The 26,106-nt window shown below is 41.2% G+C and overlaps 1 protein-coding gene across 1 annotated transcript in view; it reads left to right on the top strand.

The window, feature by feature from the left end:
- The window catches only part of anks1b (ankyrin repeat and sterile alpha motif domain containing 1B), a 205,926-nt gene that overhangs the window by 30,778 nt on the left and 149,042 nt on the right, over window positions 1-26,106 (top strand). The window contains exons 2-3 of the mRNA XM_070853570.1: window positions 21,581-21,661; window positions 23,261-23,417. Coding sequence (XP_070709671.1) covers window positions 21,581-21,661; window positions 23,261-23,417 — 238 coding nt within the window. The remainder of the gene's footprint in view (window positions 1-21,580; window positions 21,662-23,260; window positions 23,418-26,106) is intronic.

The raw sequence follows: 26,106 nt of genomic DNA, 5'->3' as shown, positions 1-26,106 counted from the left end.
CATCAATCACTAATCTAGATCTGGGGACTTAAGCCATGTAAGCAACTGCTCTGAAACCCCAGAGATGTCACACATCCTCACTAATATTGCCAGTTCAAGTGTCTCCTGTGCTGCATATGAAGTAGGTCATACTGTATGAGCTTGAAAGTACAGTATGGAGCTATCCATGTGTGCATGCATTTTTCATGAGCCTCACTTTGTGTGTGAGAAAGGTCTCTGTGCTCCTGTGCTCCTGTGCACTGACTCTGTCTTTAAGCCAAGCAGGGATGTCTTCCTAGGAAATCTCTCTCACTGTTCCTGTTCCTCTGTCGTTAGTTAGAGAGGACAACGACAGAGGGGAGTTGGAGAGCCTGCGGGGCGGTACGGCAAACCCAGAGAGAGGATGATGGTGGGAGACAAATGAGAAGGGAAGTGAGAAGAGGGGAGTGACGAGCTGGAGGTAGAGAGGGGAGGAAGATGGAGGGAAATCCCCATACAAAGTGGATACGCACACACACAGCTGCTTGATGAGGAGAATCACAATGACTAACCATACACGGCCTATGTGGTTTCATTCTTTAAGACTTTAATGTGTGGGTGTTCAAGTCCTTGTGACGGGAATGTCCACAAAAATCTGAATTTTGACAAACGTAGAGCACAGATTTATTATGCAAAAGCATTTTAACAGCACAGTTTTACAAATTAGTAGATGAAACGAAATTTTAATGGATCCTTTGGGGAAATGGGAGCATTGCAGCTGCAGAGAATAAAGCACAGATATGAGAAGAATTAATTTTGTTAACACTTTTTAAGAAGAAGAATTTATCGATATATGTAAAACAAAAATGCATATTGAGAGTGTTGCAACAGTAGATTAATTGATAGAGCTTTCAATCATTTTTAAGCAGCTTTCACACGTCCGCACGGTAACTTGCTGCCTCCAGTCACGTCAGCGAGGAGAGGGCAGGGGACATGCAGTTTGGATCATGGCGGCAGGGGTACGAAGCAGTCGCCACCCACGTTGTTGCGCATAGATTTTGCTCTGCTGCCATGGGTGAACTGGCCCTGCTTTGTCCAGTCAAAAAGAAGGAAAGCGAGCGTCGCTGGTCAGAGAGACGCGATGAAGGAGCTGATAAGTCCGCAGCTATCACTATGGAAGATGGGTGGTTTTTGATTTAATTTGCAATCTGGTTGTGCTGACATTGGGGTTGAAATGATGCGATGTTGCACCGTCTTGTGCAATTGTTGTTGGAGGTCCTCTGTGACGCTATGACATCATCACAGCCTGGGACTGTAGCGCAGCAGCCATTTTTAAGAAGGCTTTGCTTTCCTGGGGAACAGTCTTTCAGGTAGTTGCTGGTCAAGGCGGTTACTGAAAAGGCCTTAAAGGCTTTTTAACACTGGCACTATGGTCCACTGGCTGCAATTACATCATAGCATTGGTACGACCCTGCCTCTCTCTCTGATTTTAAATGGAGGTATAGAACTTCTTTTACTCTTTATTGCAGCTGTCATATATTATTATACGATAGCAATCTAACATTAGCTGTCAGTTGGTTCAGTTGGCTACTTATGTAACGTTATTAGGTGTGATAATTTGGCACCAACTAATCTCTACATAAGAACTTGTTTGTGTGGTACAGTCTGTTTTAATTGTGTGATATGTAAATCTCCCCATAGGAAACACTAAGCTCTGCAAAAATGTAGCGTAGTGAACACCATCTAAATTGACCTTGTGGTAGCAAAGACTGCTGTTCCCAAAGTCAAGTGTCCACTTATCTTGTAAATTCATTGCAACTGTACATTTATAGTTGAAACTAGATTTTGAAATGCTGTTTGAAAAGTTGTTTCTGCACTTTGGTAAGACTCCTAAATGTTAAGTGCTGGACGAGAGCGTGTTTTAATCCAGGGTGGAAGGAGGGGAGAGCGGGATCAGAGGGTGACTCAAATGGACCTTTGTCTGCCGGCATATTCGGGCTAAAATTATCCTGTTTATGTGATTTGCAGCATTCCGACAGGCATAAACACAACCGCATGACAGGACGGAGAATCTCAGTGCTGCAGTGCTGTGAGGCAACACAAATCAGAGCCAACCGCAAACAACTTTCTGCAGATTGATGATTTTTTTTTTGCGGTTTGTTCAATATCAGGCCTTTAAAAGATCTTTGCCTCCTCTGGTATGAAGCTGAACAAAACAAAGCCCATAACAATCACATATTCCTTTAAGATTTATGACCTGTCTGCTGTTAAAAAGCGAATTTATTCATCCTTTTCAAATAACATCTTCATCTATGCTACTGTAGCCTTGCTCATATTTTCATGTTGATATTGATTCAGTAGTTTCATCCATTACAGACTTGTTAGAAAGGTTAGAAAAATAACGTGACTGTAGATCACCATAGATACAAGGAAAACAAAACACTATCATCTTTTTAAAAACCTTTCAAAGCAGCACTTTTCCAGTATGAGTGAAGTCTATTATCATTATATTATCATTATCAGTCATATCTTGCTGTCAAACTTCCACATTTTACACATGTACACATAAAAAAAAGTTCACACAGATCAAACAGGTGGCAAGTTGTATAGTCATGAACAAATTAGCGATTGGGAAGCTTGTGCATGGCAGATGAAGTCAGACAAAATGTTTACTGTCAGTTTTAAAGAATGCAAATATCAGAAGAGGAAGTGGCATGCAGCGAAGCCAGACCAGATGGAGACTTCAGCCCGTCAGTTTATCTATGTTGAGAATTATTCACTTCAGAGATCGGTGTCACACTGTAATAAAGCTTGTTATTGAGCTTGTGTCATTGCAATGACTGCGAAAAGCACATCATTTCAGATTAACATCAGTGTGGGAGTTTCCCACGCTGCCCTCCGTCTGTCTGCTCTCCTCTAACCGGGGCCAAGTGGGCATTTCCCACAATGCGGTCGAGTTTCTGTGTGTGAGAGAAGAGAGACAGAAAAAGAGAGAAAAGTACGAGGAAATAGAGACTGAGAGATGAATGCAAATTGTGCAAAATTTGCCTTGAATTCCAGAAACTGAATGGAAAGTGTCTTGGTTTTTTTTTTTTTTATCCACAGTGCAGTACATATATGGTTGATTTCACTGTTTGGGCCTTTGTGGGTGCTTTGCGAGCTCCTTAAGAGCGTTTTAAAGTCTCTTGACCTCAAGAGCACAGTTAACACGGTAACAGCGATCGCTCTTTGATTCAGAGTGCTTCATAAATACCTTTTAGGCCTCGCACACCTCTCCTCTTACCAAGATTTACTGAAGCAGGGGGACTGATAATGGCTTAATTCACGGAGTAATATGACTCTCCTTGCTTTGTCTCCACTGCTGTCTTACATAACCGTCTGCTGCTTCTACAGACACACACACACAATCTCAATGAGAGTTTTTGTGTGTCACTGAGGACTGTAAGTCATGCCTTGGTTTTTACGCACATTTCTGGAAGCACGCAGTCTTCTTGTACTCTTAATAACCATAGAAATGACCCATTTAGACTGATGAATCTGTTGTTTACAAGCTCTGGATAATCAGTGCTTTACAGTTTTACATTTCCCTGTATCTACAGTGGCCTTTATGGTCTTGAGATGCCGTGTATTTATAGTATGTGTAAAAACTGCAGGGCTGTTTGCATATATAATAACACAGCGTGCTCACACTGTATGCACGAATGTCTCCACTCTGCCTCAGTGTGGCTGGCCATAGATTTATATGTTGGTCTGTAATTGGCCCTTGTTTGTCTGCACCTTTTTTCAGAGGCGTCCTCCTCGCTGTTAGTGAGGGGATTTGTAATGACAGAGCGGGCCGGCTGTGAGCTGTGTGGGTGCGTTGGTGTGTGTTCATTGCTCATTGCCTTGTACGAGATGGGAACTGATCATTACGACTTGGCTGTGTCCTTCTTTTTCTCTTTAAACGACCCTGCACACTCTGAATTACACCACGCTCTGTGCCACCATTGTGCCTGAGCGAGCGACTCTGGGATTACAAGTTGTTCTGTGTGAATCAGGGCAGAGCCATTTGTCTCCTGCACTCGGCGTGTCAGTTTCATGCATTTGCAGGTGTGGTGGAGCTCAGAAAAGTACAACTCTATGAAATAAGACTGCAAAAAAACGGCATAGTACAGTTATTTAGCCACAAAATAAACATCTCCCGCAGCATACCTGTGGCGCTTGATTCACTGAATGCGTATTTTCTCTTCTTCACTTCTGTTGTGAGTTTGGTCCTGAAAAGCCCTTGCTCCTTTTGTTACCTAGCACCATTCACATGATTTCACATAGATAAACAAGGCAGACAGCAGCCTCTCTGAAGCAGCTTTAGAGTAATGAACTGTAATCACATTTGCCAGAGTACTGCTACTAATAGTAGTAATGATATTTTACTTATCTAGTGCCTTATTACAGGATGAAGGATATTGTATCCGATGCTATACTTTTATCAGGTATTAAAGTGCAACATGGACACAATGTCACTGGTTTGAATCCAGTTTGGGACCTTTTATGTGCAGAAATGTCAACATAATAAGTTATAAAAGATAACATAATAAGTTTTAAAAGACTCCTGTGGTAAAGCTGTCAATTGAATTCTGGTGTGGATTAAACAACGAGACAGAGACTAATCTGGTTCCAATTAAAGCAGACTTAGAGTAATTGTGCAATCAATTTGTGGTGTGAAAGCAAAGCGGACTAACAGATGGATTTTGCGGTAGTTCAGATGTGACTTGAGCATCAGTTCAAATGCTAAACAACTGAAATCTATTTGCTTATTACAGAAATTGCTAAGCAATCTGTTCTGCATATTGTATATCTGTATTTGCACAAGATAATTTGGTAACCATGGTACATGAGCATGATTTTTTTCCCCTGATTAATGAGACCCCCAAAAGGAGCACAAACTGAGGTGCACTGTTGTTGTGTCTCATTAAAAAGAGGCACGAGCGTCTCTCCCGCTGTCAAGAATTTGACTTTTCCACTTGAGTCCATTTAGCGCCAACAATGCAAAGCCAGAATCTAATGAACGACTCACCTGTCAGTCCATGTAATTTCACGTTCTCCTAGTTTGCTTGTCAAAAGTCAGTGTGAATACAAAACTGAAAAAGGCACACTGTATAATTTTTGTCATATTAAAGTAGGTCTGCTGAAAAGAATTTCAATGTTTGTGCCTATCGGATCTCTTCAGGTAGAGTTTTCCAAAATGTAGAGGTCCTATAGGCAAAGGAAAGCTAACTTTCTGTCTTATGAACATTTGGTTTTCATGTAAGGATCTCAGGTGGTGAAATGGCACGTAGTGGTTAAACATTCTATGATGGGTCGAGGAGCCAGACATACTCAAAACTAAAGGATAAAATCTTAAAATAAAAAGGGACAGGTAGCCGATGAATAGATGCAAACATTGATGTGATGGGTTGTCTTTTATTGGTACCACTCAAAAGTCAGGTAGGATGTGACAAATTCATTAATAACAGTTACCAGATTGCGAACACATAGCAATGTCTAGCCTTAACTGAAACATGTCTGAATCTCTGTAATAACATGCTGGTCAGCAATAGAGTCAGCTCATTCTGTGTGGGGATCACTTTCTCTGCACATTAACTGGGGAATGGCCTGATGTGCAGATTCACAGATGTATCTCCCATCATGTGTTTTTCAAGGGCCAAGCGGAGAGAGGAGAGAGCAGAGCTTTTGTTCAAACAGGAAAAAAGAAACAACACAACACAAAAACACCTCCACCCTAAACTGTACCTGTGTGTCAGCAGTGCAGACATGCTTCTGTTTGGAGCTCCGAGCCTCAGAGGATGAAAGCTCAAGTCCTGAAAGGCACTGGATGTTTATTCACTGGATGCATAATAGTGCTAAATTAATTGCCACTCATGCAATAATCTTCTTGATTGAATGAGCTCCTGCCTTTCCAATTCTGCACTGGGAGCTGTGAATTTGAAGCAGTTTCACTCAACCTCTGTACCCGCATTTCAAAACGCTTCATATTCCTTCTGATTTAAGGACTTGTAATAAAAAAACAAAAAAAGCTGGCTTAACTGAGCATAAAATCACCTCAAAAATAGGCATTATGTTTGATTTGGCCGCTTGTGCTTTTTAATAACTGGCCAATAATAATTCAAGAAGTGCAGCTACTTGCACAATGTTTAATCTCACTGTACTTATAGGCAAATATAGCAGAAAAAGTAGCTTGTGCCTGAGTTTCAGCCTCAGTGTGTGTTGGTGTGCCTGTGTTGATCTCTTCTCAATAATATGAGTGCATCCTAAACATTTGCAGTTGTAGGTATGACAAGGATGCCAGCGTCTTAGAAAATCCAGCACAGGCCGAGACGAGGAGAGAGACTCAAGTAGACGTGTGAGGAAACAAGTTGTTTTGTTGGTTAAAGTGAGACAGCCTTCAACCGTCTGGTGCATTGTCAGCAGGATGCCACTCACTGTATACACTCATACACACACTTGGCAGGTTTATAGACATTTGTGGAAGAGCTATTTTGATAGATCTGATAAATAGCGCGGGCCAGTGAGTCTCATGTTTTAAATACCTTCTTGTGGCGGGTAATTGCATGCAGCTGTGTGTGAACACAATTTAGCAGTGCGTATGTGCGTGCGCTTTCTGGGTGTCTGTGATTGGCAAGGAGGGGAAGAATAGCAGCTAAGATGGAAAAAAGAACTTGTGAAAGGGAATGTATAATTTTGTTTAAAGTTAGAGACAGCAACAGATGGAGACGGCAAGAGGGCGACAGAAAAGGAAGGGGACAGATAGTGAGAGTTGTATTCGGTATCTGCAGGACACAAAGGTATTTACATGTTCAAGTAATGAGCTGTCACAATCGGTGAAACTGCCAGAGTGACGGACGGACAGAAAATCTGTCGGATGTGTCCTCAAGCGAGCCTTCTATGGGATTCTTAAAAATGCCATGAACAGAAAAAAATGGCTCATTCTCAGACACAGAATATGAATCTCTGTATTGTGTCTGAAGACAAAAACCATATGTTGCTGTTCTGTGTTTATTTGCCCAATTTGAGGGATTGACCTGGTCTGCCGAAGGATCGCTTGAGCGTTAGCCACTTCTTCTTTTTCAAAGTTCCCAAAGAAATTTAAAGGGATCCTTTGACATTTTGGGAATTGTGCTCAATCTCTATTTTGCTGAGACTCAGATGAGAGGATCAGTATTCTCCACTCTCATATCTGGCAGTTCAATATGAAGCTGGAGCCAGGATATGGAAGGACATCAGCCGTTACCCCCTGCTGCCATATGCTAAGCTAAGCTAACCATATCCTGGCTCTAGTTTCAAACTTACTTCACAGACATGAGACTATATCAGTCCTCTGATCAAACTTTGGCAAGAAAACAGATTTACAGATCATTTCCCAAAATGTCAAACTATTTCCATATAGACAACACTTGGAGCTTCTATATCGCCCTGCTCTTACTTTTACTTTGGCCTATTTCATTATATTGACACAGAAAACATGTCATTGACCCTTTGACCTGTAGATGTAGCGAAGATCGTCCAAGTTTCATTTCACCTCATTATTGGGTACCAGCGGCTGAGAATATCTGTAATACTTAAATTTAATAGCCTTGTTTTCGTGTGCTCTTTCACGCTGGAAAGAAGAACAAAAGCAGATTAGTGGCCCTGAAACAAAATTCACTGCAACAGTGAACGGCAGAACTGTTTCTTGCATAAGGTTTTTAGTCTCCCATAGCACAAAGAAAACAGTATCAATGGGATTGTTGATTAATACCAATACATACATTTTTAAATCTTCACTTTTGCCCCAAAACATGCACTGTTCTTCACACTTTTAACTATATAAAAAAAATAGTTAAGATAATAAATGGGACAGGATTTGTTTGCTGACTTACCAAAAGTTAGATTAGAAGATCGATACCACTGAAACCAGGAGACGTTAGCTTAGCTTAGCATAAAGACTGGAAGGAGAGGGAGCTAGCTAGCCTAAGCTCTGTCCAAAGGCACATAACCCCCTGTAAAACCACAACTTGTAGTTTTTACACTAGATTTTTTTCTCCTGTTTTCAACAAACAACATATAGCATGTTAGTGAGCTATAGTGGTGACTTTGGTAAGGTTAGCTGCTTTTCCCTCTTTCCTCTTTGTGTGCTAAGCTAAGCTAACTGTCAGGCAGACGTGACGTCCAAACAGTTTCTTTAAAGATACAAATAAGTAATACTAAAATAAAACTGTAACACATTTCCTTCTCAAGCTAACAGGATAGACAGGAAGGTATATTTGTTTTGTATTGACGGATCATCTTTTAGATAAAAAGCCACAGTTGAATGCCTCTTCAAAGCTCGTTTCCCCTCTTTCCTGCAGCACAGCTTTTATTTTTCATGTTTCTTGGGAGGCGGTCAACAAAATATCCATCTTGGCAAATGGGCCCTGCACATTAAATCGTTGTCTACAAACTCACATCACAACAGTGGGATCAGTGCCCAGTGATATCTGAGCAGCTGCCCAGTTACTCCATCAGAGACTTGCATTGTCAGTATACTTTATAAAGCAATAATAGTTTTTTAGGTTGTTTGCATGTTTTCAGCACCACAACAGCAACAACCTCTGGGTGTAATAAGAATCTGATCACGATAAAACATGATGTAGGAGAGTTTATGTAGAGAGGAAATTTAATCCTGCAGTTTATGACTAATCTAAATCAACAAATAATCGACAGCAACAATACCGGTAGGCAATTATCCCAATTTTCCTGAAATAATTATCTCCTCTCACGCTGGTGCTCCGTGTGTGAGAACAAATGCCAGACAAATCTGCCCTGACCGCGGCTCGGTTGGTGCGCGATTGAGTGTCTGTGTGAGTGGTGTTTACCTGCGCGGTCCTGCAGCAGCAGATGTGTGATCCTGCGGTCGGAGCAGTTTAAATGGGATGCGGCAGTCCTGCTGACAGGCCTAATACACTCTCAGAGGGGGAAAAAAAAGGGGAAGACTAGCATGCCACGAGGAAACACAGTTGTTCAGCTCAGGAGCACACTGCATTTCTCCATCCTTTGGTGTAAAAACACAAAAGAAATATGCAGAAAAACATACAGAGGTCAATTGTTTAAGTGCTTGGCTCACAGTAGCAGTTGTTAATTCATCCCAGGACAGCTGCATGGCAGGTTGGTTGCCATGGTGAAATACTTGGTGGACAGATGTGCTCATTTCCTTGCCTGTTTCTTTACAGGCTTTTTAAATATCTGTGAATCTATGTAGGTGAATGTGAGTGTCTGAATTATAGATGATGTTCTTTACCTTCTTTACATGTTCTGAAAAAAGAGGTTTTTTTCTGGACATATGAGCCTTCTGTGTATGGATGAGGCTTCTCATTAATGCCATTCATTCAGCGATGGTACAGACCGTTTCCAGTTTCTAGTGAGAGAAAAGCTTATTTGTGAACCTTTTATACATGTATCTTTCTCATTTCTATTAGAAATCAGCCACCTTTTTTCACAATTACTCAATTTTCTCTGCACTCCCTGAAATGTACTTTATATATATGTAATATTTCTTATGTTATATATTATACATTCTTATGTTATAATGTTTCTGTTCAGTATGTTGGGTTGGATCAAGCCATCATGGATGGCTTTACGGATTTTTATGTCTCATGTGAGCTGGGTGAGGGCTTTCGCTTATTGTTTAGAAATTTGAAGAACCGAGCATGAGAGACAGAAGGAGAGGTCTCTGGGTAAACCAAAACCTTCTGTCAGACCATATATAGCCATGGATCCCTGCTACTGCCTTGATGCTGCGCACACACACACACACACACACACACACACACACACATGGAAACACACCACTGTCACAGGACAGATGCATTGTCACATGGCAGAGTCCTAATCAGCACAGACAGGGTTTTAAAATGTTTGTAAGTTTAACACTGACACTGAGCAGCAACGTAAATGTTTAGTTTGCAACCAAGCTGAGCTGTTTCTCTGTTTCTTTAGTGCACCTCTTAGAGCTTTGCTGAATTAAACACTTCACTTTCAGCGTCCTCCCTGCTTTTCATCATAATGACTCTCCCTCTGATATCGTTTTATCATGATTTCCATTGCGGCTGCATGGCTAATTTCCTTGTGGCAGAGTGGATAACGAAGACAGACTTGGCGTGGCTGTAACTAACCTGATGAGTTGCCACATGATATTTAGCCTGACTTGACTTGCAAAATCTCTGCACTCCATGTTTTGAAGAAAGTTAGCTTGGCGTAAAATGCATTTGCCAAGTTGAATTGACCTCAGGCGTAGAAGTGAATTATCCTGGACAGAGCGATGGTTTGATACAGTTTATAGATGCAGGCGTCTGGCCTCACACATTTCATAATTGTTTGCATATCTTTGGCGTTCAGAGTGAGCTTTTGGCAGGCTTGTTCGGAGGGTCACAGGTTCAAAATCTCACACCACCATGGGAGATCTGGAAATAACAAAAAACGAGAAATTAATTTGGAACTCTCACATTGCTGCTCTGGTCAGTAGTGTATGAGGAAGTGTGGATCTAATTCAGTTCCATTATGTGGGCATTAAAACATAAAGCTGTGTTTAAAAAAAAAAATAAAATAGGTGGGGTCGCATTGCCTCAAGTACCGTGAGACAATGAAATACGACCAAGGGAGTCCAGGTTGAGTAATGGATACGTGACTTTGAAGTGCACTTTCGTGTATTTTTTTGGCCTACTTATGAACTCAGTTCAACTTTTGAACCAACGGGGTGATCCCATTCAAATGAATCAGGGAGGGCTGCTGCCAGTCTGAACGTGCGCCAAATCTGTCCATTATTTTTTGATTACCTGATTAATCGTTCAGTCTGTAGAGGCAATGATAGCCATGCTGTCTGTCAGACTGAAATATCTCAACAAATGTTGCATGGAGTGTCAACAAATTTGAAGTTTGATGTTTTTGAATATCATAATAAGAACTGTTAGTGGATCAGTTGCACCAGGGTTCAGCCTCACAGGGCTGTAATGTAGTTGGTTGATAAATTACAGAGAATTAAGTGTTGATTGATTTCATTTTCTAAGGATCTACTATTATTGCATATGTCATGCAGTATGGCTCCTGAATGTAACACCTCACTTTCTGATGTATCCAGTTTAAACAGGACGATGTGTTTCCAGACAAAAAGATCAAAGCAGAGGGTCCCGAGGACTTGACTGGTGTTCTCCTCACAAGATCTACTGTATAAATGCATCGATTGTTTCAGTCTGCGCTTTGAATTAGTTATCCCACTTATATAGAGATCCAGGGCTGATGCTTCCCGTCCCTAATGCTGCTGATCTGAGCTAAATCGATGCTTGGCCGGATGGATCTGTGGCTGGCTGTTGTTAAGTGGAGATCTGAGACTCTCTGTCACTTACTTACTGTGAGCAGGATTGCCTTAGGAAAGCACACATGCAGTTCATACACACACTCACAGATTGTTTGTAGCTCTCCAGGTTGTGACTGATTGGAGAGGCTGCAGTGTAAATCAATAGCGGCAGTGGTGAAGCAGACTGTGGCCATTTCTTCACCTCCGCTTCTCTCAGTTTGATTAAAGAGGGCGAAGGAAATGCTGTCAGCCTCCATCGCTATCTGTCCGTCTGGCAACACCTGCGTAACCTTAGCTGGTATTGCGTTGGAGAAATTAAAACTTTAGCTCACGTTTAGAAATATATTTTCACAAATCAATAATTTAAACAAGCATTTTTGTTTACAATCCCTTAAATATACTTTTTTAATAACTGTGTTGTGTTGAAATTAGAAGCCCAAAACCAACTCATAACTTCCAATAATAGAGAAAAAAATTCAAATCACCTTTGGAAGGAGTATGCACTGTATGTGTTAATGTTTTCAATTTCAAGCATATTGTTTTGCATTTTTGGGCAGATACAGTGAAGGCAGACATGAAACGGGGAACAAAGAGGGGTGTGACTGGAATTGACTGGAATATACTGCAAGAACAGTATATGGCAGTAACCAATTGGCACAACTGCAAGCATACTTCTGCTTGTGTCATGGGAAATGTCTCATTTTTGCTACAGTGATAAAGTAGACATTAACAAAGGTAACTAACTTTAGCAATAAAGAATGCAGTTCCCATGCTGATTTGCCTTGATGACAGTATTTGTTCAAGGAGAAAAAAAGACTCTCAGTTTTAGCAGTAATTCACACAAGGGTGCTTACACCAGGATTCCTTTTATAGCGTTTAATGAAAAGTCAACTTTGGTAGAAGGTTTGAAATTAAGCCTGGAGGACTCCTGGGTCTCAGCAAGTTTATTGTCGTCCAGCCGAGCTCATGTAAAAGAACCAGCTCTGGAGAGGTCACAGGGATGTTTCTCTTGTAAAAATCACTCCAAACCTTTGTGCTGCCTCTGAGAAGAAGCTGCCAGTTTGATGTGGATCCTGTATTCAGAGGGGCTTCTGCAAAGTCAGCTCAGGACAGAGGAAGGATGTTTCCATCTCTATTTAAGGAATTGGGCTGCGAAACAAAATGCCGGATTATTTAAGACTTAGAAATATATGGACTGCTCTGATGAAGCTGTGCTTGTGGAAGTGGAAAGCGCATTCAGCTGTCTACAGATGGTGGCATCATCTGGCTCTTTTAGATCTTGGTTTCTTCTGTTCTTTGACATGCTGCATGATAAGAATTTGGCCAAATTAGATACATATTTTCTCTTCCCTTCCTTTCGCTTACTCTCATCCCTCTTTCTTTTCCTGTGTGGGTCCCACATTCTTTCGTCCTGATCAAATGACATGCCAGCTTATGACAGAGGTCAAAGGTCAGGGGCATTTTGGGTCCCTATGCACAGTGTTTCCCAGAGAGCTAATGGATATTTGAGTCCTTCATCTTCATTATAGCCCATTCTTATAGTTAGTTTTTCTCAAAGTGGTAAATACAAGGTGAAAAGCATGTAATGAAAGTCACATAACATCAGTGTGTAAGTGCCAATGAATGCCACAGTGAAGTGTGTGTGTATGAGTGTGCTCACTGTTGCCCTGTGTGAAGCAGCGCAGTAATAAATGAGTGTAAGACAAATGCAGACATTAGTCTTCTTCTCTACCGTGTGTACAGGGATAACCAGCTCATTTATTACTGCAGCCACTGCGGCCTGATCTCACTGACCTGGACACAGATCCAACGTAATTTTTCACAGCACAACTATTAAATTATTTATATGGGTATTTTAATCAAACAAACTAATAACCCATGACAACATATGTATATTTAAACTAAAATACTTTATGTTATATAAAAAAAAATGCGACCTTTTGTGTATTTCATGAGGCTCTCTCTCTCTCTCTCCACCCATGTAACTCACCCTCAGGACAACCAAATGATCAATGTTCATACTTCAATAGGCTCACTAACTCCCAGTGGAGAGTTGTGCAGCTATCGATTACTTGTGCCTTGTTGTAATTATTGGTGAGATGGTGGATAAAAGAGTGGGGTCAGTCACCATATGTATGTGTGCGTGTTTTACCCTCTGCCCCCGACAGCAGCCCTCCGTGTTCTGTTGAGCACCAAAGGTCACTTTGGACCTGAAGATAAATTACTTCCTGCGATGGGAGCGGTGCCCTTTTGACCTGTTGAACGTGTCAGTTGATATTTGATCCCTTGAGATCTTTTGTCACTGGCCTGACTCGCTGCATATTCATTCACATACACTCTGCATATGTACTTTTATGCATTTATACAGTGAGTGGCCTATCTGCATATTTAAGGACTCCGTGCTTCATTTTAATGTGTTACAAGTGGAACTCTGGCCTTTAACTTGATAGTCTAAAGCAGTGATTCCCCAAACTTTTTAAACCCTGGCATGCCTTCTGACTGACACTATAGATATCTGTTAGAAGAATTTATTTTTATAATCTAATACACGTCCATCAAATTTATAGTAAAGTTTGACATTTTGGGAAATGCACTTATTCACTTTCTTGCAAAGAGAGTAGTCACAGATATGAAAGTGGTAACGATCTTCTCATCTCATCAGTGGTGCGTTGCAGTCATTCCTGTATCTACCACAGCTTTTTGTACAGATGAGCTATCCTGGCATTTTTTTTAACCATTTCTTTAATGGTAAATTATGGTAACTTTTTGTTAGCCTGTCTACATTCAGTTTTCTACTTTAAAAGTCGGATATAGCTCATCAGCAGGGTCTTTGACTGGGAACGAAAGTTAGATTCTGAGGGTTGTTAACTGGAATCAGTGTCCACTAAAGAGAGTCAGCCAAAAAGGAAGCTTTGTTTATTTATTTATTTTTTAGTTGTGCATGTGTTTTGGCAGCTAATTTGCAAGCTGGATGGAGTCATGTGCTGGGGGGATACTAAAGCATATTCAAATGAACAGGATTGCTAATGAGGAGTTTTGTAGAGGGGAGCTATTTTGCTAAATATGCAAAAACATATGAGCCAATTTTACAAGAATGAATTCAGCAAATTAGGGATTTGCCAGACGCTGATTAGGAGAGGGAAATCACAGACAGAATGGCTGCACTTGTGAAGTCTCATATTGAATTGTTTGTCTGTGTTGGAAAGGAAGAATCTGTTGTCCATTGATAAACTCAAACATCCATTTCTTCTGTAAATATTCAAATATAGTGACAATAGCTTTTGTACGCCCGTAAACTCAACAAGAGACTTTCTATTTTGATGTGCCGGGAGCTTGTTTGGTAGTTTCATCTCTTTTCCCTGTATCAACCACACTGTACTGTGGATTTTCTCGTCACCATAATTGGTGTAGAAATGAAGCAGTGGAGAGTGACAGATCTGAGAGGGAAGTGAGATGGAGAGAGCGGGAAACACCTCTCTCAGTGGAAGCAGCGCAGGATTGCCTTTTGAGTTGTGTAGGTGTGAATGGGATTTTTTTTTTTGTTCACGATGTCGTGGCGATATGAAGTGAAAATGAGACTGCTGTCGTGCTGGAGGTCACACTGTAGCCTGTGGAAATTATCCGGCTGTATAATGTGATATAAAGGTGATGTACTGCGTGTGACTGTTCATAATGAAGTGTCTTTGACGTAGTTACAGGGTAGATTATATCAGCCAATATTGGCAAATTACTGATATACAGTATAATATGTGTTTTAACTCAGGTCAATGCATTTCTATTTTGAGATATTTGCATATTTTTATATATTTACATATATATCTGTGTGTGTGCGTGTGTTAATGCATATGTTCTTATTTACTTAAAATGGGTTACCTAGTCCTTAAAGGGTCAATCCACTGATTTTACAGATGACGTTCAGTATTAATAAATATAATGTATAAGACCGTGGCTCTCTCGCTCCCAGCTCGATTGGAACGCAACATCGCATAACCTTCATATTAAGGTGATCTTTCCAGAAATGTTTCCTCGTGTTGTGTTTTTTTTTTTTTTTGTTTTTGTTTTTTCTTACCATTAGTAATGGCCCACTCAGTCAATGTTGCTATGTGTATATATGTGTATGTGTGACACTGTGAGCATGTATACATATATATGTTGCACAGAAAACTGTGTGTGTGTGTGTCTCTAAGGAATATTTAACATTAGCATCCATTCAAGTGGCTGGTTTGTCCTTCTTGAGCCCACCAACTCAGTTGTTTCTGCAGTATTCTTTAATAATTAAAATACAATGCAAACACATTTCTTTTCAGGTTTTATATTTGTACCCAATAAGCAAAATTGAAGCAGTGAAAAAAAAGATGGGAAAAGCAAAAGACAAAGAGAAAGAAAGGGAGGCTGGTTTTCTCTTCACTCTGCAGAAATATAATTGGCCTTTTGAGAGTTTACACTCACCTTGCACTGTAATTGTCTCTGTGGTTGAACTGATCTATAACACTGTGCACACACACACACACATGTGCTTATATAAACCTTATCCATACCTGCACACCTGCTCAAGACATTAGAGTGTAAAGCAGAATATTCATGCCCTAAAGCATCATGGGGGATGGACTGTCTCACTGTGAGTCGGGTTTAAACATCAAAGGCCAGCTCTCTAGAAAAATGTGTGTGTGTGTGTGTGTGTGTGTGTGTGTTTGTGACATCCTGCAGGTCATATCAGTTAGTGTGCTCTTGCAGCACTGCTCTTAATCAGCAGGTATCTCCTCTGCCTCTGCCTCTCAAAACAGGATATGAAGCAAGTCCACTTCCTGTGTGCCGCTATCTGCTCTGATAGTAAACACACCTCACTTCATTTTGGTTCCCTTTTTGATTTCCTAAGAAATGATTGCTGTTGTTGAGTCTACAGTTTCTGTAGAAAAGCCCTTCATTTCCATTTCATTAGTTGCCGTGAATTTCAACAGGCTGTTGGATCGACTTAATTTTCCTACCTGTGAAAAAAAGGTTTCCTTCTAAAAAAGAGTCCAGGACTACAAAGGTTTTCCCAGTTCCTTCGTTCCTTTTGCTTTGAAGACAATGCTCTGCTTTGATGTAGCTTGAACTTTGCTGCAATGCGAAGCCAGCTTTAATATCCATGGTGAGAACCAGAAAATGAAGGCTTTCATTCTGAAATGCAGAATCACAAGTTTGCATCCAAAATGAGAATTTTTTTTTTTTTTTTTACTACTTGAAAGACATTACAGGTCCTCTTTCAAAACGAATGATAATAAATGACACTTCTGAAGAGTTACGGGGCTCTTGTTTGATGAATAACATTGTGAAATAGCTTAAGGGGATCTTTTTACAAATGAGATACAAAGAACTTTGGTATAAAACTTCCTTCCTCTCACTTGTCGTCAGGCATGAATCTTGTCTTGCCATCTTGTTAAGCTTCAGAGAAAACCCAAACCAATATCCTGTTTGTAGGTTTGGAGAGAACACATCCCCAACCAACATAAACAAACACAGATTTTCTTTTTTGTGTGTTAGAGGACTGAGCTGACATGATAGAATGTCCTATCTGTGTGCTGTCTTGTAGTAATGTAGGGATATAAACTGAAAAACTGTAACTGAAGAGGGGTTCAAACGGGGGGCAGCCTTGCTCTGCCTGCTGAAAGGCCTTTCATGGCGTTTGACCCCTTTACCTTTTAGTGCTTTGATAGTAAAAAGAAAAGTGTTAGCCCTCAGCAAGAGAGAAGGAGAGTCAAAAACAGAAGAGGAGAGATGTTAAAGATTGAGTCTCTGATGCAAAATAACGCTTGATTTATTGCATGAATCTGAGAAAGAATGACATATAAAAACACATCATTAAACTTTAATGCCGATGAAATGGTAGCAGCGCTAGGCCAAGACAGCATTTCTACCCAGAGCTTTCCTCTGCTGCAGCTCCTGAGGTTAATTAGGTAGGACGTCATCTGCATATTTGACTAATCCACCAAGAGTCTGCGTTCATGCAGCAGCACCTCTCCTCCATTATCTAATCTCAAGTTGCCCACTAATTCTATTTAAACTCTGCTGGCTGGCTTTGTGCTGTTACTGAAGGCACGGAAAACAATGGAGAAGCGATATGGCACTGAACTGAGTTTAGGAATTTGGAGATGGAGCATGGCAGAGCAGAAATAAACAGCTGTGATAAGAAAACGGGCCTCGTAAGGAAGGGATTCACCAAGATCTAGTAATTTGTTATCCAATGTGTGGTATGTTTTTTTTCTAAAAAGGAACCGTCTCTTTTTGGCAGCTTAAGGCTGCAGTGGACAAAATGTACTAGACTAGACTGCATGTCATAGACTTGCTTCACTGTGCTGCGGCAGCATGAATGTAACGTGAAGCACAACACAGCAGTAAACAGTAAGTAGGCAGCCTCTCCTCATTTGTGATTTTTGAAATGTAGATGTTGATAAAAACTTGTGGTTCAATAAACATTTCATTTTGAAAAGACGGCCTCCACCTCCATGGAAATAATGTTTTATTGCAAAATCAGGCCTTAAGACTGCATAAATTAATTCATTCAAGGGCAGAGGGATTTCAAAAACAGACACAGAACACGACCTGTTGCCTTGTAAAGTTGCTATGGCTAACATTTTAGTGAACAATATGCCTAGTTAGACATTCAGCAGAGATGGAGCAACGTTAGCATTAGCATGTAGCCTTTGAAGACATTTTAGTCCACCTGTAAGGTCATGCCTCTTTTTCTCTGTTTCAGTCTTCACCAACTCCTGAGAAAGCAGGGCTGCAAGATAGATGCTCTTCATTGGCTAAATAACACAAAGTATGAGCCACAAGAGGCGCAGAGATGCTGAGTCTCGTCACGATTCTCAGTCTGTGGCTGTGAGCGACCCCTCACATACTGTGAAAATACAGCGATTAGTGGAACTTTAAGTAATTTCAAGATCTGTTGTAAAGATGCTTTGGTTGGTATTTAATTCCTGCTCCTGAAAGTCATCACCCACAAAATGCTTGCTAAGTGTTAAAGCACCCACTAGTGACACCCACTGTCAGTGTCACTCTGCACACATACGTAACAGTGAAAGAAAACACAACACCTCGTTCAGCTCTGGCTGTCACTGCGAGGCTCGCGCACACCGTGTACAAGGTTTACACATTCCCTCACAAAGTGGCCACATATATTTGCTTGTGCAGCTTTCTTTATGAGGGTTGTGCTAGTCGGGGTATGACTGCTGTGTTTGTGCATTAATACGGTGCATTAGTGGGTGTGTGGGAGAGGTGGATTGTGTTTGGGGCTGTGCTGAGCGCTGCTCACATGAAAGACTCTTTGTATAGCAAGCTGTTAATGAATTGGCGCACAGATATGTTGTTTGAAGGTAAAAACACTGGTGCATATGTGTGTGGGTGTGTATGTGTGTGTTCAAGGTCCGGTTTGTTGAGTGAACAGTTATCAGATATACAAAGCAGCTCACAGGAGTATTTGGAACATTAGCCGTACTGAATTAGAAACACTGGAGGACAGGGAGCATTTTAATATAACCCACTTTAACTCCACCCAACGCGGACCAACTCCACCCAACGCGGACCCCTACAGAAGCCGCCCACATTGAGCCTGGGTCTGTTCGAGGTTTCTTCTCGTTAAAGGGGAGTTTTTCCTGCCACTGTTGCTCACTATAATATAATATCTGATGCTTGCTCATGTAGGAATTCTTGAATCCTTAATTTTGAATTCATGAATCGTTGGGTCTCTCTCTAATTAAAGAGTTTGGTCTAGACCTGCTCTTCATGTAAAGCGTCTTGAGATAACGCTGTTGTGAACTGGTGCTATATGAATAAAGATTGATTGATTGATTGATTAAATATTACAGTGGCAGTTTACGGCTTGTTTTGGAAATGTGTATCATTATAAAAAAGAAATATTAAATAAAAGGCAATAGAGATGCATATGCTATATATATATATATATATATATATATATATATATATACATATATATATATATATATACTTGAGATAATTTGCCTTGTTTTCCCCCGTATCAAAAATGTGCTAGAAATACACACACACACACACACACACACACACACACACACACACACACTGACAAAAAAAGACAACAGGAATGTGTTTTGTAACACTCTTCATTCTTATGGCGGAAATGACATCCATCCAAATTTACTTGACAGTTGAGCTGAAACTGGCATTAATTGTCTCTATTTCTGCCTCCATCAGATTTTGGCTTGCTGCGCTCTGTTGTCTCCTCTCAGCTTCTGTCCGTCTGCTCATTTTAACAACCCGTCCTACTGGTTCTATAGGTCAGCGCTGGAAGAGGTCAGCGCTGAAAGGGGTCAGCACAGTAACACGATCGATAGTCACACACACACACACACACTCGCAGTGTGCAGAGATCAGCTGACCCAATAGAAACAAGCTTGTGCTGTGTCTCTCTGTCTGTGGTCTCCTGCCCTCTGACCTCTGTGTGTTTGTGTGTGTCTGGTCTGATTTGTTTCTCTTATTTTGTTGATGGTAAAAACATGCGTTCAAATACACATTTTGGTTGCTTTAGATTCCATAATGCTTTGTTTTTTTACAGCTTTGGGGGCACTTTTGGACCTGACTCGATTTAAAGGCACCTTGATCACTGCTAAACTAAGGAAGAAGGATTAGCGCATGCTGCGGCTACATCAAATCATATAGTTCTGCATTGAATTCAGCAGTAAATGTGCTGCATGCCTCTCTACTACAGACTTCTATTGATCGACTGTGCTCTCTTTTGTGTGTGTGTGTGTGTGTGTGTGTGTGTGTGTGTGTGTGTGCTGCCAGCCCTTAATACCACTTTTAATTCAGGGTTAGTTGTGTGTTGGCACGCACGCGCCCACTGCACAACACCACTGACCTTGATCATTGTGTTGATGTCTGTCAAACTGGATGAATGTTCTGCAGTCTCCACAGTGCTTAACTGTTTGCTGGCAGCTTCAGCTCTCTGAAAGTCTCTGAAAATGGAAAATTGACCTTAAGAGACAGAATCTGGAAATTTAGACATCATTAGAGTGCAGTTCAGATCCTAAATTGCCTAAATTAGTAATAAATTGAAAAATGAATTGAACTTATTTAAAAAACAAATGCTGTCATATCTCATGTCGGTAAAAACAAATTATATTCTGCAGCCCTACTTCACATTTGTTTCAGTAATAGATACTATGAGACATACATATGCATTTTGTGACTTCCCATGCCATAGGCCACAGTATTGGGTCGTCTTGAATAAAAAATAATACAGTTGCTTTGAGAAGTGACTTGATTCAGTTTTTCAGCCCAGAGCAGCTCAGACTGGAATTCAACTAATTAGTACTTCTCTCTGACGCGCTTGGAGGAGTTCATGTGAAAAAGAGAGGTCATTTAATTACAGCCCTGGGAAAACCCTGGGCTCTATTTGTGTAATAGTGTGCTTTTATGTCTGTTTCTATGTGTGTATATTATATGTGTGTATATGTGCGCAGCTAGCTATCCCTATGAGGGTCTGTTTTGTGTGGTTTTATTTGCATGCTCAGCCTTTTGCAAGCACAAGAGTCGACCTCACTCACTTTCTTTATTTGCCAGTGTGATGGAATAGGACTTAAACTGCTCTGGCTGTGGCCCCAAATGAGAAATTATACTTCTCGCCTTGGGAAGTAAAATTCTTTTGTGTGAAGAATAAAAAAAACAAAACCCAATACTTATTTAAAGAGAAAAACCAACAAACAAGAAAATAAGCTATTTGGGCCTCCTTAATCTTCTTGAAAGAGCTCCAAACCCCTTTTTATACTAATTGTAGCTCCTACCACCACAGGAAAAACCACAGTTCATAAATCAATTAACTCACAGGAGGTAGTCATCTGTTTCTTAGTAGATAAATATAGTAATTTAACACTGAACAAATATAACGTAATCGTTAAAAGAGATAAATCTCCCGTCACAAAAAGCATTTTCTCAACTAAACAGTGCTACCTCCCTCTGCCTGTCCTACACTTGGCGCCTTCCATGAGAGTGATTCCTAATTGGCTGGTGCAGAACAGGTGCAGCAGCAGACAGAGGAGGTAACAGACCCAAACAAATGAATTGAATTAAAGACATTAAACTGTTACAGTCTGTGCCATGTTGTTTAAATGAGAAGCAGTTCGAAATGTGTGTGACAATGAGCTAACAGTGTCTCAAAACGTGTGGTAAACAGGCACTTCAGTGGTGGGAGCTGATGTAAAAGGACGCTGTGTGTGTCTCACTTGGAGGATTGACTCTGATGTATCTCTGTTTTCTCTCCAGCATGTGGAAGGGCCTGAATGTCAACTGCACAGACAGCACGGGATACACACCTTTACATCATGCGTCACTTAATGGACACAGGTAAGACTAATAACGCATAATTCCATACAAAACAATTTGAAGAGCTTTGCACTTGCATGTCTTTTCCATACATGCATTTTGTCTGACCAACAGTGAAGTATTATAGTCTATCTAATAGCTTTATACCCATGTTGAACTGCTCCACTATTTTTTGTCTCAGTTAGATTTTACTTGCATGACTCTTTCATAAATATTTGTATGAGCATTGCAGGAGGGAGTTAAATTAAATCTTTAAGTGCAGTGTAACTGCTTTCACATCTACGCATTAAAACAGTCCGACATTGATCCAGGATCAACCCCTGAGCGACCAAATCAAAAATACAAGATTTTAAACATTATATTTCTGCAGAATTTTGACTGCGTGTATGCTCTGTGTGTCTGCACTGAACCACTTTAGCTGCTTTTCTTCACCTGGGCCTGCTGAGAAATCCGTTACACATTGTGGATTAGCTGCAAGCCTGACCACTATCCCAGTTTGGCGGAACTGAAGGATTAGCACTGTGTTTTGGGGGCAATTATATGGATCTCCTCCTTCAGATCAACAGGAGAGGAGAGGGAGGGAGAGAAAAATGCAGCCTCAGGAAGAAAATTAGGCCGCCAACAAAAAGCTGCAGAGGAGTGATTTAAGGTGGGAGAGTAAAAAGAGAACTGGCAATTAAGATGTAGACAGTAGAAACTTGTCAACAGGCAGTGCTGTATTCAGAGATTTTGGGTGAGTGGGTGAGGCAAGGTTTTTTGTTTTCATCATTTTTATTTGGTTGGAAAAAGCCTTTTGCTGATGCATCCAGGTTCAGTCCAATCAGCAAGGAGGTGAATATTCTCATATTTCACCCTGACAATTCCTGCTAGTGGGATTTTGCTGTTAAATGTGAGTGAATTACAGAAAATCAGTTATTCAAATGAACAAAGCAGTTCTTTAAGGCATCTCGGTGCCGCTGTGGCCCCTGCTCCTGGGAGAGATTTTGCCCTTTTCCCTCCTCCGTTTCTCCCCCTGACATTTCGAATGCAAATGAAGCACTTCACCCTGCCTCTTCAGAGAGAGGTGACAACTTCAGCTGGACACTTCCTAATATGAAACCGTATCACCACTGAGCAGCAGCTAAACGGGTTTCCAGCACAAACAGAGGTACTATGATTTGTCGCTTTATCTTTTTCTGCAATTGAGATTAGTTTATTAGAGGGAAACATGGAAGCAACTGACTTCTCAATTCGTAATCATTTCCTGTTGAACTCGTTGCTCCCTCTGCCTCTTTCACTGGGTTGTGCGCTGATCATTCCCTCATATCACCAAACATCCCTCCTGGTTTTAGACAAGGTGCTTGAAGCAGGTGCCAACTTGCTGCCAATCAGTGAAGGAGAAAAAAACTAAAGTAGACAGGGCAACATTTTAAAGTTCAGCCTCACATTTACATGTTGGAACTACACAAACCTGGTTTTGAATATCGAAGTCTTTGTGTTGTCAAGGGAAATGTGGCAAATACTGTATATGGATTTCAGGTCTCGGAGCCCATCTCTCCTTCTGCTCCCTCTCTGCATCCCTCCATCTTTCAGTCTGTTGATATATTGATCTTTTTACATGTATGTAACCTTCTCTCTCAGGGACGTGGTATTAAAGCTACTCCAGTTTGAGGCTTCCACAAATGTGGCCGACAGCAAGGGTTGCTTTCCCCTGCATCTGGCCGCCTGGCGGGGAGATGTGGACATTGTCCGAATCCTCATCCACCACGGGCCCTCGCACTGCCGGGTCAACCAACAGGTAAACAGCACCATAATCCCATAATCCAATCATCAACATTTAGATTTTATCAGATCTGCCTTATGTCTCTCTGAAGAAAAAATATCCATTCTAAAATGTTTTTAACTAATACATATACATGTGTGTATAAACACATAGAGCAGGGAGGTCTAATGGTTAAGGAAGGCTGTCGGTCAACTGCAGAACCCGAGTACTAGGTCTACCTCAGACCACTGTCCTTCGGCAATGCAGCAGGCCATGGTGAGAGATCCCTGGTGGTACAAAAAACACATCAAAAATGACCACAACACTGCCAAAGTGAATCATTTACATGTGGAAGAGTTAACTGTGGCATAAAGAAACGCTCTCCCTGTGTGCACCAACTGTTCCAAAACAAGAAAAGAAAAATCAGCTTAATCTAAATTGAGTTTTTCTGTTGTGTTTCTCGGGACATGTAAACCAGCGCTGCCTCAGGACTTCTCGTTATGGCTCCTGTCCAACAGAGCCGATCCTTTACAGTTCCCAGTGATCTTTCTCTGACAGTCGGGTGAGCGTTTCAGCTCTAGGAGCATTCAGTCTGCCGCTGCTGTCATTCCTCATCAGCAAAAATGACCTTCTTCTCCTCTCGCACTGTTTTTCTGTCCATCTGGGCTCGCGGCGTATTGGTGATGTCACGGCTACCCCTGTGATATTGCGACCCCTGATGGCAATGTGTTAATCGACCCCCCAGGTTATTGGAGTGGTATTTACTCTGCCTAATAAGCACATTTTCCTCTCGTCACCATTAGCCAAATCATTTCCCTCTGAGAGTTGTTAGAGCCTAATTGTTTGCTGTGATAAATGGTGTCCCTTGCCCCTGAAATGAAGAGGTTTGTCAGCAAGTGAACACGGGTAATTTTCTTTTTTTTTTACCCGGTCAATAATTTGTAGAGCTGAGCCTGCTGCTGTGCAGGCAGCGTGGACACACACAGGACGGAAGATGCTGATTGAGAAGATACTGTGTATAGATGCTGACTGCAGTGCACGGTTAATGTGTGTGTGCTCTCGCATTTTGTTCAGGTATATCAAGATCTACTGTGACATGCTTTTGGACGTTTTTAGTTTGCGATGCACTGATCTAAACATTGACGTTGTCTTGGTGGTAAAATGTAGTCAGACTTTATCAGTGTTTTCTTCAGTCTCTTCTGCAATAACCACATCAAACCTGAATGCTGTTTGTGTGTAAGAAGCAGGATTTGCTAGCTTAAGGTGCAGCAAGTAATCTTCCAACCAAAGAGAGCCAACGATAGAGACAGGCAGATTAATGTGTCACATTTTGGTGTGTTGTGCACATAAAACCTCTGCTCCCAACATATGCAAAGATTTTGACTGTGACCTCATCACAGTTTTGGTAGATTAAAAGTTTTTTTCTTAACCAGTGGATATTATAATAATGGTGAAACCAATGCAAAATGCTGGATGTTACCAAGACACTGCTGCTGTTCTACAGTGTTTTTGGGAAACTTTTGTTCTATTAAGGATGCAGTGGTGATGTTGAGGCTAGTTGTGTTTAAGGACTGTAATGTATAAATGAACCATTCACATGTGTATAGTAGTTTGAGTGTACACTTATCTAGATAGTGTATGTAGTGTTTATGTTTGGGGATAGAACTGAGCTTTTCTCTCTATCTCTTTGTATCACGCGTCTCACTTTGAGCCACGTTTGTCAACAACAAGCTGCGAAATGGCTGGTTTTATCTAACAGTTTTCATCTCTCGTTCTGCATGATAAACACCGGTGAAGATGCTAAGCTACAGAGGTCACATTAGCACAACTCTGCTGTTTGTCACACTGTTGCACACAAACACTGCATCACACAGACACTCCAGCACAGCTGCCGTTTGACATTTTTAAAGGTGCAGTGTTTAAACTTGCCTTAAGCACTGGATTTTGCAAAATAATGATTTAGCACCATTTTTAAATCCAGTGCCGGCGCATTATAATGCTGTATGATGCATATTTGTACAACGGTCTTGCAGTTATGTGTTGTCGGTGTGATGGTACAGCTGTTCTCAGGTTGCGGGCATAAATCTTACTGTAAGATTTATGGAGTGTTTGTGTGTTTACGATGCCCAGGCTCCATATTTTTCCACTGTCTGTCTTGTCTGCAGTAGAGAGCAGGGCCTGCATACATTAGTCAGGGTGATATACGGAGCCCCGCACACACTCACACCCATCATCAAGACTTACAGCTAGCAAGCCATTGGCTGCACATTACCCCGTTCTCAACGATATTACTCTGCCCACACACACTATTACTTGTGTCAGAGGTTGAGTGTGTATCTCTGTGAGCAGCTCAGTGTTATCTGCCTGCTCCAGAGGGGCACACTCTTTGTCTTAATATCTGCTCTCTTCTCACTTGAGAGAGAGAGCAGCAACATTTGTGCTCACCTTTGTGCATGAGGTGATTAATAGTGACGTTAGGTAGCTATAACGAGTGTGCAAGGTCTTGAGAGTATAAAGAAAAAGGGGAGAAATCGACGGAAAGAGGGGTAGCATAAGCATGTAGGTGGGCTGGCTCCAGACTGCAGCCAATAGAGGATTATTCGAGGTTAGCGCAAGTTATTAGTTGGCGGTAAACCAGTTCCTGCCCACTGTTTACTGCCTAATTGGTCCCAGTAGTTCTCATTCACAGCTGGTTTTTAGTGTGTGTGTGTGTGTGTGTGTGTGT

This window comes from Pempheris klunzingeri, chromosome 22, assembly GCF_042242105.1.
Source record: "Pempheris klunzingeri isolate RE-2024b chromosome 22, fPemKlu1.hap1, whole genome shotgun sequence".
Classification (NCBI taxonomy): domain Eukaryota; kingdom Metazoa; phylum Chordata; class Actinopteri; order Acropomatiformes; family Pempheridae; genus Pempheris; species Pempheris klunzingeri.
The sequence above is the reverse complement of the archived record's forward strand: the minus strand, read 5'-3'. Positions and strand labels throughout refer to the sequence as shown.